General features: G+C 40.8%; 1 protein-coding gene across 1 annotated transcript in view; it reads left to right on the forward strand.

The window, feature by feature from the left end:
- FNDC3B (fibronectin type III domain containing 3B) overlaps positions 1–23,171 on the forward strand; it is a 290,599-nt gene that overhangs the window by 175,111 nt on the left and 92,317 nt on the right. The window contains exons 6-8 of the mRNA XM_065876048.1: positions 5,366–5,424; positions 13,317–13,468; positions 17,948–18,007. Coding sequence (XP_065732120.1) covers positions 5,366–5,424; positions 13,317–13,468; positions 17,948–18,007 — 271 coding nt within the window. The remainder of the gene's footprint in view (positions 1–5,365; positions 5,425–13,316; positions 13,469–17,947; positions 18,008–23,171) is intronic.

A 23,171-nucleotide genomic window follows, 5' to 3' on the forward strand; every position in this document is an offset into this window, starting at 1 on the left:
GAAGGGGCTGCTGTCACAACCATAAATACATTCTATAGCTAGCAGCTAAGTGTCTAGCTCTGTTTCTTTTCTAAGAAGGAAAACAGTGAAACAAGCCAAAGAAGTAAGTAGTATTTACAAAGTGGGGTATTTTAATTAGTTTAGGCCTTACAGTTATACAGACAGTGTGAACTTACAGTTCTTTTTGGAGCAAACATGAAAACCATTATTTGTGGAAAGTTTAAATTTCACGTGACACATATTCCGTCTACGTGCGTAGGGTTTTTGTGGGTTTTTTGTCCTTTTTCAAAAAAATGTATTTGCTTTGCTAGTGTATTTTTATTTTAACCTTCCGTGTGCTAAAAATGCTCTATTTTCTTGGGTGGAGATGTGCGTTTAGGAGGGAAGAAGGGTATAAGTTGCTGAACTGAATCTCTCCTTCTTTTTTTTTGGCATGTCCAAATAGGGTAGTTTTCACCTCAATTGGGGCATGTTTAAACAAGAGGCTTCCATCTTAATCCCTTTTCAAGAAATTCCCTACCCCCAATGTGTCTATATCTACAAAATAAAATGCTCCCTGCCCCCCTCTGTTTGGAAAGCTGTCCCGAGAGCGCCCTGTAATCCTTTTTTACTGATCAGAGTCTTCACCACGGGGGAAAGACTTTCAAATATTAAGGAGGTGGTGATGTAAAAGGTGGGTTGTCATGTCTGCCCACTTGAACCATGGTCACAAACAAAATTGAAGCAGGTGGAAAAGTGGTTTTAATTTGATTGCTCACATCATGGCAGCTTCAATGTGGGAAGAAAGAAAGTTGGCTTATAAGATTTGCCTCTGGATAAATTTACCTGCTGCAAAACCAGAGGGAGGAAGGCAGCCCTGATAGTGAAGAAAGAGCACCTTGCCCTACAGCCTCGCATTTCTTCCTCTTCTGGACAATCTCTTGTTCGGTTGGCATACACCAGACTCTTGGGGGTCAGGGGAGGACAAAAACAAACAAGGCGTAGTTTCTTTTTAAACTTGATATAAAGGTATCCTAACGGCAAATCACCAGAACTGTTCTTTCTTGTTTTGTTAATTTTTGTGAGGGGATTGGTTAGCTTTCTAATTTTTTTCTCCTTTGCACACACTCATGGTGTGTCTGTGAGAGAGGGACAGAGACAGAGACTGAGAAAAAGAAAGCACGTGAGCAGGCAGAAGCCTGGTCCAACTGCGAAATGTACTCTGTAGAGCTGGTCTCTGTTTTATGGAAAGGGTAATAATTCATAGACTACTCCGAGGCACAGTTAAATCTGGCTTAGGAGAGGTAGGCCAAGGTCTGAGTTAACTCAGTTATTTAGGTAGTAGAATTGTGCATTTTGGCATTTTCATACCAGAAAATTAGCTTTCACACAAGAGTATATTTTATGTGTGGTAAGTAACTGTCACTTTAGCTCAGTTGAACAAATTTTATTTTCGCTCTTGTTTGTGCAAATTGTGTGCCTGGCATTTATTTGCTTTTTTTCTCTTAGTCTGCGGTAGCACAAATGGAAAAGCGTTACATAAATGTGGTGTGAATGCATTTTCCTCTTCTTTTGCCATAGTCACAATGCAGAACCTTGAAAGAAAGAAGGAATCCAGTCTGGCTTTGATACCACATTTCTCTTGATATAATAGGGTAGTGGCTGTCCTGTCACTGCCTTTCCTCCTCAGGCCCTGCCCTCTTTATTTTTGATCTTTGCAGAATCCTTTGTTTATCTGGCTCCATTCATGGCCTACTTTTTCTTGTTCTTCCTTTCCTCACATGCCTTGTCCCCAGATCCAAATGCCTTTGCTCTATTCATTTGACAGCTTTTTCAGAGTTTAAGAAAGAAACCCAAGAACACAAACCCTCTCCTGGGACTTAGGGGGTCTCTGCTGCCCCTTCCTTTCTCCCGTTCGCCTCAGGGCAAACACCCCGCCAGTCCCAGCCCTCTGCCCCTCCCTCTCGCTCTCCCTCATGACTCCTAGTTCGTCATGTTGCAGCCAGAGGCTCTGCTTGCTTTGGGACATGTGCTAGACTTGTGGTCCTGGGGAAACCTCCTCGTTTGTCCCTCAGCCTCATCCCTGGGTCGACAAAGACACCTTGCAGATACTGTGCATCGAACTGGACACGAAACTGTGATGTGCAGAATAGACTGCAGCCCTGCCTCCTGCTGTAAAATGGAGCAGAGAATGTCCATCTTGCCAAGGAGGCTGTAAAAATCAGCAAGGTGATGGTGCCTGACCAGCACATATCTAGGTGCTCAGAGAATAGCAGCTTTCGTTATTACAGTGAGACAGACAAGGCAAGTCCTGACCTCTGTTTGGAAGTTGTTTAGTTGGGTTTCCTTTGTTTTTTGTTTTAATTTTATTTAGTTTTATTTATTGATTTTTGGCTGCATTGGGTCTTCGTTGCTGCACGCGGGCTTTCTCTAGTTGTGGCGAGCGGGGGCTACTGTTCGTCGTGGTGCGGGCTTCTCATTGCGGTGGCTCCTCTTGTTGCGGAGCACGGGCTCTAGGTGCGCGGGCTCAGTAGTTGTGGCTCGCGGGCTGTAGAGCGCAGGCTCAGTAGTTGTGGCGCACGGGCTTAGTTGCTCTGTGGCATGTGTGGGATCTTCCTGGACCCGGGATCGAGCCCGTGTCCCCTGCATTGGCAGGCGGATTCTTAACCACTGTGCCACCAGGGAAGCCGTTTAGTTGTTTTTAATCTCAGTCAGAGCCTTTCAATTGTGTGTCTGACTCTTACTTGAAACCCATTTTTTTCAGTTTTAAGCAGATTCCATCCCCCTCCACCCCTTCTAATTCAACCTCCTTTCCCATATTTCCTTTTTCTTTCAAAAGCATAACCATTTCTTCTATCATCCGTGTGTGTTTGAAAGCTGGCTGTGGGGAGGAGGTCTTCAAATTTTTTTTTTTTTTAACTCCCCTTTCTTTCATGCCGTATGTCTAGTAATGGTCCGGAGGATTCTTCCTTTGGAGAGCTCTTCAATTCTTCTCTCCTTTCTTTGTTGGATAGGCGATCATCTCTGTTCTAGTCTAAACTTTTATTACCTCAAGGATAGGGTCTGGCTTCTTGTCCTTCTGAGACACTTTAAATGTCAGTCATGGCAGAAGGCAATAAAGACCTCCTTCAGCTAGCAGTTTGAATGTATCTAGTGTTTGAATGTATCTCTGTGAGTGTTTGAAACCATAGGGTGCTTCAAACTCTGGAATAACCAGTGATTCAGAGAGTATTGTTTTTAACAAGTGAACCAGTTCATTTATTGCAACTGTGCTTATGTGTTTTTTACTGACAGCTAACTTCTGAGATACACAGTATTTACAGTTGACTTAGTAGGAGTTCCCAGAAAATGTGAGGCTATGTTTTGACTTACAAGTATAGTCCGTTATCTGTATCTTAACACGAATACATGATTATAAATGAGCTTGGGACATTAAGTCTTTTGAATGTGAGTTTTCTTTTAGTTGCAGTTTAAAAAAATATGATATTGTCACCAGCCCCTTACTTTTTCTCACCAAAATAAAAGTAAACATTCTGCTTCTACTAAACAGAATGCAGTGGGGAAGAACGAAGAACCGATCCTTTTGAAGTTCAGGGTGGAGCCAACTAGAAGTTCTTGTTATTTTTTACGTACGCTTGGTTTATTGACCGAGTCAACAAGTAGATGTCGAGCTGTGAGTCTGCAGGAACTGTGCGAGGCGCTCTGGGCTGAGTGGTGAGCACATCCTGAAACAGGGCCAGGAGCTGCAGCCTGCCCTGTGGCCTCTTTTTTGTGTCCCTCACCCACTAAGCTGGGGCTTACACTTTTAAGTGGCTAGAGAAACAAAGAAGACTGTGTGACAGAGGGCTCTGCGTGACCCACAAAATTTAAAATATTTACTATCTGGTTATTGACAGAAAATATATCTGCTCTGGACCTCTAGTGTCTCTGCCTTCCTGAAGCTTACATTTTAGTAGGAAAGAAAAATAATAAACGAGTGAACAGTTAGACAGGAGAATTAATGTCCAGTTCTGATGACTGCTGGGAAGGAGCTAAGTAGGGTACGACGATGACGGGAGGGAAGCCGGGACAAGGGGGTGAGGGCTGAGGTAGGATTCTTGGAAATTAGACCTGAACATTGTGAATAAACGGCCTGTGAAGAGCTGGGCTTACTAACCTGCTCTCACCCCTAGTCCACTTCCCCCTTCACCTCCAAATGCCTGCTTGCCCACAGGACTCAGCTGGGTGTTGGTTCCTAGGAAGCTTCTAGAGTGGTCTCTCTTAGAGGGCCTTTACCACAGCGCCTGTCACTTTGTAATCTCCTGTTTGCTTCCATTCCTTCCCCAACCCTCACCCCCCCCAGACTTGAAATATCTTGAGGTCAAGGACATGTCTTGGTAATCATAATATCTCTAGGTATATAGCTCATAAACTGGTTGAACAGTTAAATAAATCAAAATTAAATAGACTCAAAATTAGATTCCATCAAGCAGGTCGTGAAAGTCAAATGTTTCTTTTAGCAAAACAGATTAAATTTATCCTATTTTTACACATCCTTCCCACCCCATGCTCCCTGCTCCAAGTACTTTTCCTGTTTCATCTCAAAAACAATTCTTGCTGCACCCCAAAACTTGCCCATCTCCCCATCTTATTAAAAAACACCACCATCCTTTCAGTTGATTAAGCCCCAAACGAGGAATTAGCCTTGATTCTTCTCATTCCCTCATCCATGTCCATCATATCCAACCCTTCAGCACCTATACCTCCAAAACCAGACCTATTTTTAGCATCTTTACTACCACCCCCAGCCCAGGCCGGCTAGCTCCATCCTTCACCCGGACCAGTGTAGCAATGTGCTGACTGGTCTTTCTGCTGCCACTCTTAGCTTCCATATATCCATTATTCATGCAGACACCAAACAGATCTTTTCAAACTCAGTAGTATGTCAGTCCCTCCACTTAACGTTCTAGTGGTTGCTCATCAAACTTAGAATAAAACTTGAATTAAAAAATCTGAACTCACAGCCCTTCATGAACCGGCCTCTGTCTTCAACCTCATCTCTTCATTGCTCTCAGCTTCTCTCAGTTGCACTGGTCTCCCCTGTCTCCTCCTTGGGGTTCTCTGTTCCCTGTTGAATTATTAGGTAGAGTTCAGTGTTAATCTGGTCAGCGTTGTGACTATGTAAACCAATAATAGTGGCAAGTTAACACAACCACAGTGAAATCCCTACCCCAAAGACATCCTCATTCCTGATTTTCATTATCATGTTTGTGGTACCAGAAGTTCATGGTAACAGGCAACTGACTTCATGATAACCCTTGTTAAAGGCTTGGGAAAGGAACTTGACAACCTTACTGACTTCTAATGGCATTAACTGTTTTTCTTTTTTCCTCTTTTTGCCACGCAGAGTATGAGTTGGAAGTAAAGAGGGTGCAAGACATTCTTTCGGGAATAGAGAAGCCACAGGTATGTCTTCTGGATTTCTCAGCGTAAATGGCGCTTTTTTAAGTATTTCAAACATGCTTTTCTTTTACCACACAGTAGGTAAGCAAAAGGGCCCCCTTCCCTTGCGGATTACTCATGAACTGTGAAATAGTGTTGTTATTAACGGAGCATGAAAATATAAAACAGCAGTCTTCTGTTTAGTCATCATCCACCAAAATGTCTTCTTCATTTAGATATTCGGGATGCAATTAGGTATTCATCCCGATTTCCAGGGGTACCCCTTCCCCCACCCGCTAAGGCTACAGAACAGTTTTCTTTTGGTAATTTCCCTTTACCTTTGTAAATGTAATAATAATAATTTTTGAAAACCTCAGTAATTCAAAGCATTTTTCCAGGTAAATTTCAAAAAGGTATGTAAATATTAGCTGAGTAAAATAAGTCCAAAGCATAATGGCAAGGAAAAAAGTTGGTGGGAGTAGTGATATTGTGAGGTTTTAAGTTTGATTTTGCCAGATGCTTTGAAATTCAAGTGAAAAATTCAAAATGTTGATTCAGGCTTTCATCTGAGTTGAGAGAGCCAGAGTTCTTTGGAGTGTTTTCTAGCTGAATTGGAAAACCTTGATTCTTCATGTGTTTCAAATACTGAGGCCTTTTAACAGAAGGGTCCAAACGTGCCTCAGGGCACATAGTTGAGTTTGACTAAACCTAAAAACATGAGGTGTTGCTGGACTACGGGCGCAGTAGGGCACTTGCAGGAGCGTAGGGTGTTGATGCTGGGTTGGGGAGTCTGCACTTGATCCGGTAAGGAGCGGGTTGCCACTGAGAGTTTATGAGCAAAGAAGTTATGTTTCTTATAATCAGGACCGTACTTTCAGGAGGATCAAACAGCCGGCAGGTGCACTGCAGTGAGAAGGGCATGGACCCAGGGAGACAAGTGTCTGGCGTCTGTTACTGTAGGGCTGGCGAGAGGCTGTGGGAATCAGAGTTAGGGCGGTGGCGTCAGGTGTGGCAAGGAGAGGATGGATACTAGAGCCATTCTAGAGCGAAATCAGTCAGGCATTACAGCCTATCAGTTGTCACGGGTTAACTGGGCTTTCAGGCTCAGATGACGCCTTTCAGGAGTTGCTTCCTCTGGGCAGGCTGCCCTGATTTCTGTCCCATCAACTGGGATACTCCCCACGGTATTTGGTACCAGTGGTACTACATGTGGTACTACAGCTTCACTGTGCTCTGCATGTATTTAATACATTGTACTCCATTTACTTGTGTTTGTGTCTTTCCCGGTAATCTGTGAGTTCCTCTAGAATAGGTTTGTGTCTGTGTCCTCTTGGTATCTTCAGTGCCATTCTTAGACATGTGGAATTTGTTTTACTAGCGGGGTATCCAGGAAGACGAATAAGTGGGTGGTTGAGTGTGCCTGATAGATCAGTGCCGTGGAGAGAGGGCAACAAGATACACCTGGGGAGAGCACGTGCATCGGAGTGACCATTGGAGTCGTAGGAGTGTATGATAGCTTTGGGGACGGGGTAGAGCATAGGGAGAGCTTAGAGAAGGCTTGAGGGCAGAATCATGAAACAGGCTTACATTTATAGTGCAGCAGAAAGAAGAACCCACGAGGGACACACAGAAGTCATAGTCAGCGTGAGAAGGCAGAGCAGCAGGCTAGTTGACTGTCCGGGATGTAGTCAAACGACTTCATCATCTGCTCTCTGTCCCGTGTACACACATACGGTGTTTTTCTTGAGTTATACCTGATCATTTCTTTACTGCAGAAGTGATAAAGTCTGTTTCTGAGGACCATGTGGCTCTAGAAAGATAAAAGCAACATTTATATGTATTGGTCGTTTCCTCCTGATTCAGCATTTATTAAATGCTTAACTCTTTACAGGTTTTAGAGCAGGGTAGACAGGGTTTTGTATAAATAGTCATGATGTTAGGTGTAATATAGTCAGATTGTCACCTGAGAGGTCAGAAAGTCCAAAATGAGTCTCACTTGGCTAAAATCCAGGTATCGGCTGGGCTACATTCCTTTCTGGAGGCTCTGGGGGCAAATCTGTTTTCTCACCCTTTCCGGCTTCTAGAGGCTACCTGCATTCCTTGGCCCACGACCCCTTCCATTCTCGTATCTCCTTCTCTGACTTTCCTGCCTCCCTCTTTTACTTACAAAGACCTGTCACTCATACTTGTTACTACATCAGGCCCACCCGGGTAATCCAGGGTAGTCCCTACTTCACAAGATCCTTCACTTACTCACATCTGCAGAGTCTCTTTTTACCTTGTAGGTTCCAGGGACTAGGATGCGGACATCTTGGGGGTGGTCGTTACTCTGCCCACCATACCAACCCCTGGTCCCCACAAAAACCTTCTCTGCTGGATGACAGTCCACCCATCCTCCCCAGCCCTGTTAGTTCTTCACACCATTATTCTCCCTTCTTTCCTCTCCTCCCCCCTCTGCCTGAAACTCTTACTCGTGGTTGTGCCTTATTTATCTTTGTGCTCCTAGTACCTAGCACTGCCCTTGGCACGTTGTGAACCCTTAACATGTATTTGGTAAATAAATGGGTGGCAGCCTGCAGTGGCTGTAGTGAGGTTCTGCCAGGTAAGACAGATACCTGACGGCTGGCCAGCATCATACGAGGCTCAGCCAGCCTGGTGGGATGTGGGCACGGCTGGGAGCCAGAGTGCGAGGCAGCAGCATGCAGAGGAGGGTCCTGTGAGTTGGAGCCCAGCGTGGCCATTAACTGGCTCTGTGACCCTGAGCCGCAGTTTCCTTACCTTTGAAAGGTGGGATAATAAATACCATGTGGGACTATCTGAAAAGTAAATTGTATGCTATTTATAGAGTCCTTGGAATGGAGTATTTTCCTAGAGTTTTTAGCATATCATTAGGCAAAAGTGAAACTCCCTGCTATATTCTGAAATGGGAAGGAGGGGCTGTTCACCTTCTAGGAAAAGAAACAGCTGCAGAAAGTTCGGCACACAATTGTCTAAAGGATTGCTGTTCTAAATTTTCTTTCTTTCAGCTGCATCTGGTAACACCTCCAAATAAAACACATATATTTTTCTTCAAGGTTTTACGGATGGTTTGTTTTAGGTGTTAGAAACATTGCTGAGGACTTGTAGATTCCAGTCATCTTTCTAGAACTTTGGGCACCCTGAATTAAGCAAGTCATTTACTCTTCAGAAACCCAGATACTATAAATATCCAAATACTTAGCCATTAAATACAACAGGGTACAAATATACAAGGTTTTTGTCCCGAGACTGTAACAATTAGGTGCCTTGGGGACTGTGCTCATACAGCCACTGCTGTGCCACAGAACTAAGCTGATATGATTCTAAGTGGTTTACGGATTAACCTCTGCTAGTACCAGCCAGCTCCAACCTAATGTGGTTTAATCTGCTCTGATGGTGGTGCTAGATGAAGTCTCCCACATACTGGGCTGTTTATTTTCAGGATGTAAATAAATGTAACTTGGAATTGTGGTTCTGCATTGTTTCTATCCGCTAATGTTCAGCTTGTAGAAACAATTGATTTGTTGGTTCCAGAAGTGAGTAAACTGACCTAAAAGAAGAACAACTGTCCCTGCAAGAAGCAATCCCTTGAAACAAACAGCAGTAGATCTGGAAACAGATTTGAGGTTCTTAGCCCTAAAGGAATTTTAGTAACAGATGATTCTGAAATTCCTGGATTTGAGCATCCGTTTCTTTGAATAATGATCTCTTTGACCTTTTCCTTTTAAATTTTCCTATATGTTATTATTTTTCATGATGGGTACTTTAGAAGTGAAGCCAATATTTCTATGGTAATATTTTCTTAACATACTCCCTAAATTGGATCAGCAGACCTCCCACATAGTTAAATCCAAAGACAGACCAAATTTAGAAGCTACTAACTTACATAGAAATATTTTTGAACACGAGAGTAACAATTTAGTAACTTTATGAGAGTAAATGGTGTTTTTGATCCAAATAATGAATATCATTTGCATATAAGATAGTTTGAAAACTAAGAAAGTAAAATTTCACAGAATAGCATTAATATACTGGGATGAACAGGAGAGAAAGGGGAAAGGAGAAAGAGATCTAAGGATTACATACGAAATAGGTACAAGATAATGCAGTCTTATCATTTGCGAATATGTGTATGCATATGTATATGCTTTTAACTAGCAGCTGTTCTCAAGTTCAAATCTATATTTAATCAATACATAGACAAAAATGACTTCTAATCAGTGTGTAATCGTTTAGAAGTAGATGGTTTTATGAGTCCTTCAAAGATACTTCAAAGCAGTTTAATTTCTATGCAGACTTAACACTAGTAACCTTCACAGCAGACTCTTATATCACTAGTGCTGAAACAAATGTCACGTTGGATCTTGTCCAATAACTTTGTAACTAAAAATCACCACTTTTATCACCATTACAAAGGAGATTGATTTCTGTTTATGGTAGAATCGTTAAGCATCAGCAAGTCAGTTAGTTTTATGGCTTCTAAACTTCCTTTTTTGGATCACAGCCATGACAGTCATTGTGATGATCAGGTTAGCCATGCCCCATTTCAGTTCAGTGGTCACCGCTGGTGAGAAAGTTTCACCAGAGAGAGAGAGAGAGACTGAATGAACGAAGGTGAAGCTTGTGTACGAATGCTGTCGCTCTGCAGTAGGCTTGAACCCAGTCTAGTTCCCAGAGTTCTGAATCTCTCATTAAAGTTATCACCTCCCTGGATGCTTGGAGTAAAGGCATCTACTGCTGAGGATTCCCCTTTACATGACACTCTCTTGAAAGGCACGGTGTAATTTCCTGGCATCAGCCTTGGAGTGGGAGTGAGTTCCAAGTTCTAACAGAGACAAAGCACTCTTTCTCTCAGGATTCCAATGCCTGAAGAAAGGAAACCTGAGGCCCAGGAGTCAGTGAGAGGGAGGGAGGGGGGAGCACAGGAGGGAACGGGTCTCTCAACTCTGGTAGTAGTCTAGGAGGCAGGCTGCTCAGATCCAGGAAAGAATTCCCAGAAGTCGCCGTCCTTTGAAAATGATGCTGAGTTCTCCAGGTGCACTTCTGATAGGCTGGCTGATGGGAAGGATGCACTTGCACAGAGGGCTGTGTTCACATGACAGTTGGCCTTCCTAAGGCTTGCTCAGGGAACCTCGGAGAAAGGTGAGCGTTATTTTAGTTGATGCTTCAGGTGTTGTACATCACTGTTGAGTTAAGTAATAATTTAACCAAGTCCTAAAGGAAAGACAGTAAATTCTTTTTTTTTTTTGGTTTGATTTACGTATATCATAAAATGATTATCACGACAGGTGCAGCTAACATCCGTCATCTCATATAGATGCAATATAAAGAAAGGAAAAAAGAAAAACTTTTCTTCTTGTGACAAGAACTCTTAGGAGTAAATTCTTAATAGCTGATGAAAAAAGTAGAGTTTAAAAGGTTGTGAATTTATGGATACCTGTTCAGTATCTAAAGTGCTAGCATTTGACTGAGCTATTTTGAGAAGTGGTGTTAATTTCACACCACCATTCATGGAATCAGTGTTACTACACACTGTGCTCTTGGAATTGGGCCACTTATCACCTCAGTTGAATGTTCCTCTGTACCTAATCAGCATCTTTTTAAATTATAAACTGAACGCTTCATAGCAAAATATCTTGTTTTAAGTTAAAAATCAAATATAATATCCAGTATCTCAAGATTACTCATTAATGGTGTGTGAAGGAATTCAGCAGATACAATGGTGTATGTGGTAGAAACGCTGCCTTAAAATCTAATCAGGGGAACAACACACAGATAACCAGGTAAAGCAGAGTATAATGAAATGAGTGTCAAATATAGGTGCCCGCTCAATGTGGTTGGAGCACAAAGAAAACAGTTGCTGATCCTGAGCAGGGAGTCAGGCAGCACCGTACAGAAACTTTTCCTGAATTGGCCTCAAGCTGCCATGGGCCCCTCTGTGCTCAGTGTATCTGCCGTGAGGCCCCTCACGCATCTCTTCATCAGGCAGAGGTCATATCTTAATCATCTTTGTGTCCACAGCCCCTCACAAGTTAAGCTATGATGATTAAATGAATAAGCAAAGGCAACATTTGAACTGGGTCTAAAGGAAGTTTGTTAAAGGCAGGAAAGTGGGAAAGTCCAGAGCTAAGTCTCAGGGGCATGAGAGGGGACGGCATGCTGAAGGGCGGGTCACAGCCGTCACAGGAGGAGTAGGCAGAAGAGTTGCTGCTAGTCTGGAGCCATAGCAAGAAGGGTAGAGTTCAATTCTGTAACAGTGTCTCTCCAGGTTTTTTTTTAAAGATGTTTAATGCTGGTCTGCCATCCACTGTGTTACCTGTATCAGAAACTCAGACTGTCTTATTCCCTTTGATTTTTATTTTTCATTCAACATTTACTAAGCAGCCACTACTCACAGTTGAATATGACTTAGGCCTTCTCCTTAGGGAGTCCCACGGTCCAGTGGGGAAGGTAGGCAAATGCTATTAACATGATTAGCAATGAGTAGAGATAGCAGCAAGGTGCTGTGGAACAGAGAGATGATAGGATATTTCAGGGAAGGCTACTTGGGGGTAGTGAGGCCAGCCTAGGGTCTTGAAGGATGAGTAGGAGTTTGACTAAATAATTGGTTAAATATATAATAATGCTGTATCTATTTGGAACAGAGATGATATGGAGGGATCTCTGCTCAAAATGGAATGCGTGATAGACTGAAAAGGGAAACTCAGTATTCATTTCCATATTTATTATTCATGCTTTTAAATTATCTTATATTTTAATACCCTTTATTTAGATCAGATAGTGACAAAAACAGAAGAAAAAAAGATAGAGACTTAGTAGTTTAGACATCTCCATCCACAGCCTACTCTAATCTACAGCTATAAAGTCTTGTATGAACGTTAAGCTTTAATGTATGTTTTAACTCTCATTTTGTTTTAATGTTATCCAGACCAATATCTAGAGAGCAACAAAATAAACTTTAGAAAATTAGAACATTAAAATGCATTGACAGATTTATTTTAAAGAATTAGACTGTGCATTAGATTAGGTTTCTCCAGAAACAGACTCTGAAACAAAGATTGGAAGGCAAATGGTGTAAGTGGGGAGGTGCCCCAGGAAGCACGGTTAGAGTAGAGACATGAGATTGCAGAGGAGAAGCCAGTGCAGGGTCTGTTAATGAGCAGGTTACAGCTGCGGGCAGCTGGGGCTCAGTCCTGATGAGGATGCCTGGGAGATAGCGTAAGAACGTGCTTCAGAGAAGCCCTAAATAAGAGGGAAAAGTTGGGGCGTTGAGAGTCCCAGACTCCTTTGTTCAAATGAAGCCTTGAGCAGAGGCTAAAGCAAAAGATAAAAGCAGAGCCTAGAGAGGTGAAACATCTCCACACATATTTCTGCCGTCTGTCAGCCTGGGCCGTGGTTCTGTTTCCACCCCCCACCCCCGTGCTGGGTTTTCCTAGGAACCTGCAGGACTTCGGGGAGCGTGGTTTGAAAGGTCTCGGCTTTGCAGGAGAGTTTGACATCAAGCAAAGCTTGGAGGCCGCTGGAAAGTACCTGTGGATGTGGGTTCCTTCCACATAATATGATGGCCATCATGGAGATTATTGAAATATCATGTTCAACTTTTTACCTTTAGAAAAATTCTCAAACGTGACATTATTTTTACTTTCTGGAGGACCAAGTGTGAATTGCATCAGACTTGGACATAAGTTTGCATAATAAGGACAGATGTTTTAGGAGCTATAGTTTGGACATCAGGACTTTGACAAAAGAATGCCATATAGGATGGGTGGGTTCTTTTTGGTAATTAAAATAAATTCATTTTTCTTGAGTTAAATCTGAGCCATTTTAATGCTACTACTAATAATCACAAAATGTTCTGTGGAGAAGTGTAGTGTCTGATTCATGTTTTTCTTCCTCAGGTTTCTAATATTCAGGCAAGAACGGTTGTGTTATCCTGGGCTCCCCCTGTTGGACTTTCGTGTGGACCCCACAGTGGTCTTTCCTTCCCCTACAGCTACGAGGTTGCTCTGTCAGACAAAGGACGAGATGGAAAATACAAGATAATTTACAGGTAGCATATATTTCCATGTGTTTTTCTCAGCTGCCAAACCGTGAAATTGCTGTTACTAAGGAGAATAAAAAACAAGGGAAAAATTTAATGGCTTTGCAAATTTTCCTTTAAATAGTTCTTTTTAAGAATTAGTGATAATTGTAATGTCAAGAGTTAACTTTGTCCAGAGTAATTGCTAATCAGAAATGACTTTTATACAGCTATTTGGTGTTGGTCAAATATGTCACTTGGTTATGTTAGCTTGCCAGTGTAGTACTAAAGAAAATTTTCCATTAATGTTGTCAGAGCAAGAAGTGAGCATGCCTCTTAGTTTTTACATATATCATGCACTTCTATGATCACCTCTTTTGAGGCCCAGACCTTGTGCTAGTCTTGTTTTTCAAAATTCTACGATGTGGTTTCCATTTCACCCTCCTTCTTATCCTCTACAGTAGTTTTCCAGTCTGCAGTAAAGCTTTTCATTCGGAGGCTATCTTAAATTGTCAAAAGTTTAGCACACCGAATTCTCCCCTTCCACTTTATGGACTCCCAGATATTAACCATTTAAATGATTTATAGCTGTGTTCTAGATGTGATAAAAAATTTTTAGGGTCAAATCTTTTCTCTTTTGTAGTTGCTGGCACTGCTCAGATTTGCAGAGTAGGAAATCAGAGGCCGTCTTGTTCTAACTACTTGTTTGACCTCTCTGTGACTGGCCCTGGGAACTACTGCCCAAACCCAGTGTAACATGGTCACACAAAGCCCACCTCTTCCTCTGCCAGAGAAGCTGCTTTTCTCTTCTGTTTCCCTGCTGCAGACCTCGCATCTCCCTTGCCCCATTTCTAATTCTTAACTTGCTCCACGGACTTGTCTTTTTCTGGACAAAGAAAAGGGGGAAAGAGAGACAGACAGAGGGAAGCCCATTAGTCACTCTCTCCTGTTGCCGCCACGTAGGGCTCTGTCCTCTCTTCCTGGACTCCTACAAGAGTCTCCTCAGGCTCCTCCAGCATCCACTCTTGCTCTCCTCCCATCCAGCCTCCACGCTGCAAAAACAGAAGTCAGGCCAAGCCACCCCCCTGTGAGAACACTGCAGTGCTTTTTCACTGTACTTAGAATGTAGTCCTAACCCCTTGCTCTGGCTCACAACAATTGGGTTCTATTTTGAAAAGTCAGAATTGGTAGTGACCTTAGCAAAATATAGAGCACCATTTCCCCCAGCCCACCAAGAAACAGTTAGATTCTGTCAATGCATGATGGTCATTGGTGGCAGGAGCTAGAGTCCCAAGTGCCCAGTGAGGCAGGCAGGTAACATAAGTGAGAAAGTACGAAGCTTGGGAATGAGGTGAACGGTGAACGGGAACACTCCTGTCTTCATCGATAAAGGAGCAGCTGTTGCATAAGGGAATGTAGGCCTAGATTTGCTGATTCCTTGGAATTTTTTTTAAAGGAAATGCTAAAAATCTGAATTATTATGTAAACCTTCCTAATGTTAAACTAATTCAGCAAATTCAAAAAACTTCAAAGATAAACTGCAAGTCAAACAACAGAACTGCACGTGCAGGGTGTGGACATTGGCCTCCAGTTTGCAACTTTAAAAAAGTATTTTTATTTGAATAATTTCAAACTTATAAATGTTGCAAAAATAAAGAGATCAAGGAATATGTGCCTATGCTTTACCCAGATTCACATATTATTAACTTTTTACCCTATTTGCTTTACTATTTGATTTTCTCTCTTGCCTTTTCTCTCCTCTTAATCTGTATTTTTTCCTATTAGTTTTATACATCATGGTCCTTTACTGCTAAATACTGAAGTGTGTTTCCTAAGATATTTTTTTAAATAGCTACAATGCCATTACTTCATGACTTTACATCAATACCATACTTTTATCCAATCTATCATCCACATTCCAGTTTCGTCAGTTGATGAAATAATGTCTGCGGTAGCATTTTTCTTCCCCTTGTAGGACAAGATCCATTCTAGGGTCAGATACAGCAGTTAGTTGTCATGTCTCTGTAGCCTTCTTTAATCTGGAACACTTCCACAGTATTTCATTGTCCTTTATGACACTGACTTTTTTTCCCCAGTCTTCTGCTTTAATAATGAAAACTGACATGTATACATACTTTTTCAAAAACAAAAGTGTTAAATATCACTAGCAGGGCAATAAGTTTAAAATTTTTTAAAAATTATGGCTAAATTGCAAGCATAGAGAAACATAGAGAAAATACTACAATGAACCCCCAGATAACCATCACTCAGATTTAACAATTACTAAGATTTTGCCACATTTGCATCATATCCCCTTTATTACTATTATTGTTGTTGTTGTTATTGTAGCATTTGGTAGCAACTCACAGATAACACATCAGTTACTCCTACATAGTTCAATATGGATCGACATAAGATTTTTTTTACATAACTGCAATGTCATTAATATCTAGGAAAACTGACAATAATACCTGACATCATTTCATACCTTGGTCATATTCAGATTTTCCCAATTGTCTCAAAAATGTGTTTTAATATTGATTTCTTCTTCTGGGACTCCAAATGAAGTTTACTCATTGCCTGGGATTGTTAGGTCTCATAAATCTATTTAAATCTAGAATAGTCTCCCTTTCATCTGTTTTTTTTTTTGTTTGTTTTTTTGGAAATGGAATAGCTACTTTATATTTTAAATTTTAATTAAAAAAATTTTTATTGACATATAGTTGGCATACGTTATAGTTTTCAGGTGTATCTCCCATCTTTTTAAAAATTCTTGATCAGTTGCAAAAAGTGAATCACTTTTGTTACCAATCTGAATTTGTGGTATCCTTTAACTTAATCTTCCTCCCCCATATTTCTTATAAATGGATAGTTAGTTCTGGAGCTTGATCAGATGCAGATTTAACATTTGTGGGAGGCTTTCTTCAAGGTAGTTCTATGTACTTCCTCTTCCAGCACACTGGGAAGCAACAGTGTTTGGTGGCCTCACTGTGATTAAATCGTTTGGGAATTATCCAGTGCTTTTCTTTTAAATCTTATTTATTTATTTGAAATATAGTTGACATACAGTATTAGTTTCAGGTATGCTACATAGTGATTCAAAATTTTTATAGATTATGCTCCATTTAAAGTTATTATAGGCTTTCCCTGGTGGCGCACTAGTTAAGAATCCACCTGCCAATGCAGGGGACACGGGTTTGAACCCCGGTCCGGGAAGATCCCACATGCCGCGGAGCAGCTAAGCCCGTGTGCCATGGCCGCTGAGCCTGCGCTCTAGAGCCCGCATATCCACAACTACTGAGCCCGCGTGCTACAGCTACTGAAGCCCGCGCGCCTAGAGCCCATGCTCCTCAACGAGAGAAGCCACCGCAGTGACAACCCACGCACCGCAAAGAAGAGTAGCCCCCACTCGCTGCAACTAGAGGAAGCCCGCGTGCAGCAACGAAGACCCAACGCTGTCAAAAATTAATTAATTAATTAAAAAATATAAATAAAGTTATTATAAAATATTGGCTGTATTCCCTGTGCTGTGCATTACATCCTTATAGCTTATTTACTTTATACATAGTAGTATGTACTTCTCAATCCCCTACCCATATCTTGCCCCTCCCCAGTTCGCTCTCCCCACTGGTACCCACTAGTTTGTTCTCTAGATCTGTGAGACTGTTTCTGTTCTGTTATATTCATTTGTCTGTTTTATTTTTCAGATACCACATATAAGTGACAGCATACAGTGTTTGTCTTTGTCTGACTTATTTCACTAAGCACAATACCCTCCAGGTCCATCCGTGTTGTTACACATGGCAGAATTTCATTCTTTTTTGTGGCTGGGTAGATACTGACATTTGTGAAGAATACAGTTATGCCCACACACACCCCTCTCACCTTTAAAAATTTTTTTAATGGGAACATTACGTATTTTCTGGAATGTTGGTGGTTTCCTCATGATTAAGTCAAGGTTCTTCTGCAGCTTCTGGTCAAATAAATGGTTTTATTTTGTGTAAGAGAGCTATTTATTGGCATGCATCTGTAAGAGAGCTGTTCATTAGTATTGATATGTGAGGGAAGTAGATTGAGGTTCCTTGAAGAGAGTTGAGAAGTTGAAGCTATTGGGGTTCTTGCCAGGACAAGTCTGGGAGCCACCTTCAGTTGACAGCTGGTGCTGTTATTTACACTTACGTTTATCTAGGTATCTTTCTGTTCAGCTTGCTTCCTTATTTACTTATTTTTATGTAGTCATTTTGAAGAAGTGGTAAGATATTTTGGAATTTTATTCATAAGTTAGCCTTGCCATTTTCCAGATCCAGAATGACACCATTTCAAGGAATCTCATTTGCTAGTCCAGAAAAATGATAATACCAAGCAGGAGAGTTTTATTTCTGACTTAAGGTGGAAGTAGAAATAATAGTTCTTGAATCGCTATTGGTACCTGACTATGAGACCCAAATCCAAAACCTGTTTTATTTTTGAAACTGGTATCATTGACTAAGAAATGATTTTTCTTTGCAGCGGAGAAGAATTAGAATGTAACCTGAAAGATCTTAGGCCAGCAACCGATTATCATGTGAGGTGAGTATTGGGGAATTCAGATTGCTGAAATAAATAATAGGCTCCTTTTAAAAGTGTGTGGTTAACAGCACTTGCCTAACTAAAAGTGTCAGTACCTTTGCTCATCGGCCATTCCTTGATGTCCTACGCTTGAGAGCATAGAGATTGGGAGTCCACAGATGTGCTTCTGGTAATAGAAAAGTAGATGATACCCTGAACAGAATTTAAACATTATTTTTGCGAAGTAATTTTTATTTTACGTAGTCTCCTAAGATCCGTTGGAATGCGTGGTTTAATATATAATATTTTTTTCTATAAAGCAATCATTTTTTACCATGGGTATATCAGTTTTTATAGACCTTCCATGTAAACTATATGTTCAGCCAATATGACTAAATAAAGTCCTTCCCATGTTTCAAGTTTGGACCTAAAAGGCAATACGTTTTGAAGTAAGTAATGCAGATATCAAAATTATCTCTAGCAAGAGCTAATGCAGTTTTCCAAAATAACTCACATAGTTTGCTACCGAGTCTGAACTCTCTACCATGACTGCTCTGGAAGGCAGGGCTAGCTGATCTCAGGGAGAGACCCGGCCAACCACAGACGTGCGAGGACGAAAGTATCATCTAAATGTTTACAGAGCTCATCTGATTACTCAAAGATACATCCGTACATCCATCTGCAAACAGGCAGATTTTTAAATCTGAATGTGATCCATAATATCGTTTAAATTTTCATTTTAATTTAAACTTTCATTTTATTTAATTTTTAATTTGATCAGAAATTCTCATTTTATCTAATAGGGTGAACAACAACAAGTTCTCCTTTCTTCAATTATATATGTGTATATCAAGATTATGTAATAAAATTGCAACCATCAAGCACACACCCTTTATTACACTTTCCAAAGGTTAATTCACACCACACGTTCCCTCTGTGGTGGAGTAGAGGCAGGGTAGCCTAGCAGGAAGAGCGTATGTTAATTATTAGGCAGCTTGAGGTCTAGTCTGGTTCTGCCCATCAATTGACTGTTTTAACTTTGGTCAATCACAGAGAATCCATGCCACAATTTTCTCGGTAACAAAAGTAAGGAAAGTAGGGGTGTGTTTAGATTATAATATCTTATTAGCTGCACAAGTGTTTAAAACTATGTTTAAAGCAACACATAAAAGAGCAAGGTTTTTACATTCAGTCATAAAGTATATCTGCTTAGCTATTGTTTTGTTTAGATGAACTCTATTGCAACCATCTTTTCCTATTTGAATCAAAACTTCTGGATTTTGAGTGAATTAGCTTTAGCCCAAACTTACTGAACTTTTCACACCGTCTGTACAAACAAAAAGATTTGTATAACTTGTGAAGCTGAGATAATAGTTTAACCATTCTTTGAAATGGTCGATTTAACAACAAACCAGAAAATGTAACACCATATAGGTAGTCCTGTAAATGTTCTCCATTAGACATTGTTAACATGTGTTTCCTTTTTTCTCTTTTAATGTTCATTGTCACTGCTTTACTAAAGGTTTACTTTATTAATTTTCTGCTCATCCATGAGTTGACAATAACTTGTAAAAAAATTTTAAATGTCACAGTCTGCCCTTTATTTACTGTCCTATCTGTTGTGTTGCCCTTTGTATCTTTTCAACGCCTCTTACAAAGGGTAAACTTGAGAATACTTGCTCATTAATTCTTTTTATGTATCTTATGAACACCTTAAACTTCTGGGCAGATAAAAGGAATAATTAATGGATTCCCTAAAAGACATAGGAGCATGAGGTAGTTACCATCTAGAGGCCTTGGATCCAAGACTTCCTCCTAACACATCGGGGATCCCACCCTTGTGACATATTTGACACTTGTGTGACACCACACATAAAGAGCCTAGGGCACCACCAGCTGTTATTTGGTCTAGTGCTCTGCTGGCCAAAGAGATGGAAAATTCTCCATCTCTTTGATCCTGATCTCTTTACTTTTTTATACAGCAGGTTCTCATTAGTTATCTGTTTTATACACATCAGCGTATACATGTCAATCACAATCTCACAATTCATACCACCACCACCACCACCCCCGCCGCTTTCCCCCCTTGGTGTCCATACGTTTGTTCTCTACATCTGTGTCTATTTCTGGCTTGCACACCTTGCACACCTGTTCATTTGTACCATTTTTCTAGATTCCATATATATGAATTTATATATTTGTTTTTCTCTTTCTGACTTACTTCAGTCTGTATGACAGTCTCTAGGTCCATCCCCGTCTCTACAAATGACCCAATTTCGTTCCTTTTTATGACTGAGTAATATTCCATTGTATATATGCACCACATCTTCTTTATCCATTCGTCTGTTGATGGGCATTTAGGTTGCTTCCATGACCTGGCTATCATAAATAGTGCTGCAGTGAACATCGGGGTGCATGTGTCTTTTTGTTTTTTCCACATCTTTATTGGAGTATAAATGCTTTACAATGTTGTGTTAGTTTCTACTGTACAACAAAGTAAATCAGCTATATATATACATATATCCCCATATCCCCTCCCTCTTGAGCCTCCCTCCCCCCACCCTCCCTATCCCACCCCTCTAGGTCATCACAAAGCACCAAGCTGATCTCCCTGTGCTATGCAGCTGCTTCCCACTAGCCATCCATTTTACATTTGGTAGTGTATATATGTCAGTGCTACTCTCTCACTTCATCCAAGCTTCCCCTTCACCCCTGTACCCTCAACTCCGTTCTCCACGTCTGCGTCTTTATTACTGCCCTACCACTAGGTTTATCAGTACCACTTTTTTAAATGTCATATATATGTATTAGCCAATGGTATTTGTTTTTCTCTTTCTGACTTGACACTGTGTATGACAGATTCTAGGTCCATCCACCTGACTACAAATAACTCAATTTCGTTCCTTTTTATGGCTGAGTAATATTCAATTGTACATATGTGCCACACCTTCTTTATCTAGTCATCTATTGATGGATATTTAGGTTGCTTCCATGTCTGGCTCTTGTAAATAGTGCTGCAATGAACATTGTTGTATGTATATCTTTTTGAATTATGGTTTTCTCAGCGTATATACCCAGTAGTGGGATTGCTAGGTCATACGGTAATTCTATTTTTAGTTTTTTAAGGAATCTCCATACTGTTCTCCATAGTGACTGTATCAATTTACATTCCCACCAACAGTGCAAGAGGGTTCCCTTTTCTGCACACCCTCTCCAGCACTTGTTGTTTGTAGAGTTTCTGATGATACCCATTCTAACCGGTGTGAGGTAATACCTCATTGTAGTTTTGATTTGCATTTCTCTAATGATTAGTGATGTTGAGCAGGTTTCATGTCCCTCTTGGCCAACTGTATGTCTTCTTTGGAGAAATGTCTATTTAGGTCTTCTGCCTATTTCTTGATTGGGTTGGTTTTTTTTTTATATTGAGCTGCATGAGCTGTGTATGTATTTTGGAGATTAATCCTTTGTCCGTTGATTTGTTTGCAAATATTTTCTCCCATTCTGAGTTTCCTTTAGTTTCCTTTGCTGTGCAAAAGCTTTTAAGTTTCATTACGTCCCATTTGTTTATTTATGTTTTTATTTCCGTTACTCTAGGGGGTGAGTCAAAAAAGATCTTGCTGTGATTTATGTCAAAGAGTGTTCTTCCTATGTTTACTTCTAAGAGTTTTATAGTGTCCGGTCTTACATTTAGGTCTTTAATCCATTTTGGGTTTATTTTTGTATATGGTATTAGGGAGTGTTCTAATTTCATTCTTTTACATGAAGCTGTCCAGTTTTCCCAGCACCGTTTATTGAAGAGACTGTCTTTTCTCCATTGTATATCCTTACCTCCTTTGTCATAGATTAGTTGACCATAGCTGTGTGGGTTTATCTCTGGGCTTTCCATCCTCTTCTGTTGATCTGTATTTCTGTTTTTGTGCCAGTACCATATTGTCTTGATTACTGTAGCTTTGTAGCATAGTCTGAAGTCAGGGAGTCTGATTCCTACACCTCCCTTTTTTTCCCTCAGGATTGCTTTGGCTATTTGGGGTCTTTTGTGTCTCCATACAAATTTTAAGGTTTTTTTGTTCTAGTTCTATAAAATATGCCATTGGTAATTTGATAGGGATTGCATTGAATCTGTAGATTGCTTTGTGTAGTATAGTCATTTTCACAATATTCATTCTTCCAATCCACGAACATGATATATCTCTCCATCTGTTCGTGTCATCTTTGATTTCTTTCACCAGTGTCGTATCATTTTCTTAGTACAGCTCTTTTACCCCCTTAAGTAGGTTTATTCCTAGGTATTTTATTCTTTTTGTTGCAGTGGTGAATGGGATTGTTTCCTTAATTTCTTTCTGATCTTTCATTGTTAGTGTATAGGGATGCAAGAGATTGCTGTGCATTAATTTTGTATCCTGCTACTTTACCAGATTTATTGATTAGCTCTAGTAGTTTTCTGGTGGCATCGTTAGGATTTTCTATGTATAGTATCATGTCATCTGCAAACAGTGACAGTTTTACTTCTTCTTTTTCAATTTGGATTCCTTTTATTCCTTTTTCTTCTCTGATTGCCACGGCTAAAACTTCCAGAACTATGTAGAATAATAGTGGCAAGAGTGGCCATCCTTGTCTTGTTCCTGATCTTAGAGGAAATGCTTTCAGTTTTTCACCATTGAGAATGATGTTTGCTGTGGGTTTGTCATATACACCCTTTATTATGTTGAGGTAGGTTCCCTCTATGACCACTTTCTGTAGAGTTTTTTTTTTCCTGCGGTACGCGGGCCTCTCACCGCTGCGGCCCCTCCCGCCGCGGAGCACAGGCCCCGGACGCGCAGGCCCAGCAGCCACGGCCCACGGGCCCAGCCGCTCCACGGCATGTAGGATCCTCCCGGACCAGGGCACGAACCCGCGTCCCCTGAATCAGCAGGCGGACTCCCAGCCACTGCGCCACCAGGGAAGCCCTCTGGAGAGTTTTTATCATAAATTGGTGTTGACTTTTGTCAGAAGGTTTTTCTTCATCTATTGAGATGATCATATGGTTTTTATTCTTCAATTTGTTAATATGGTGTATCACATTGATTTGCATATATTGAAGATTCCTTGCGTCCCTGCGATAAATCCCACTTGATCATGGTGTATGATCCTTTTAATGTGTTGTTGGATTCTGTTTGCTAGTATTTTGTTGAGGACTTTTGCATCT

The sequence above is a fragment of the Phocoena phocoena genome, chromosome 4 (genome assembly GCF_963924675.1).
Source record: "Phocoena phocoena chromosome 4, mPhoPho1.1, whole genome shotgun sequence".
NCBI lineage: Eukaryota > Metazoa > Chordata > Mammalia > Artiodactyla > Phocoenidae > Phocoena > Phocoena phocoena.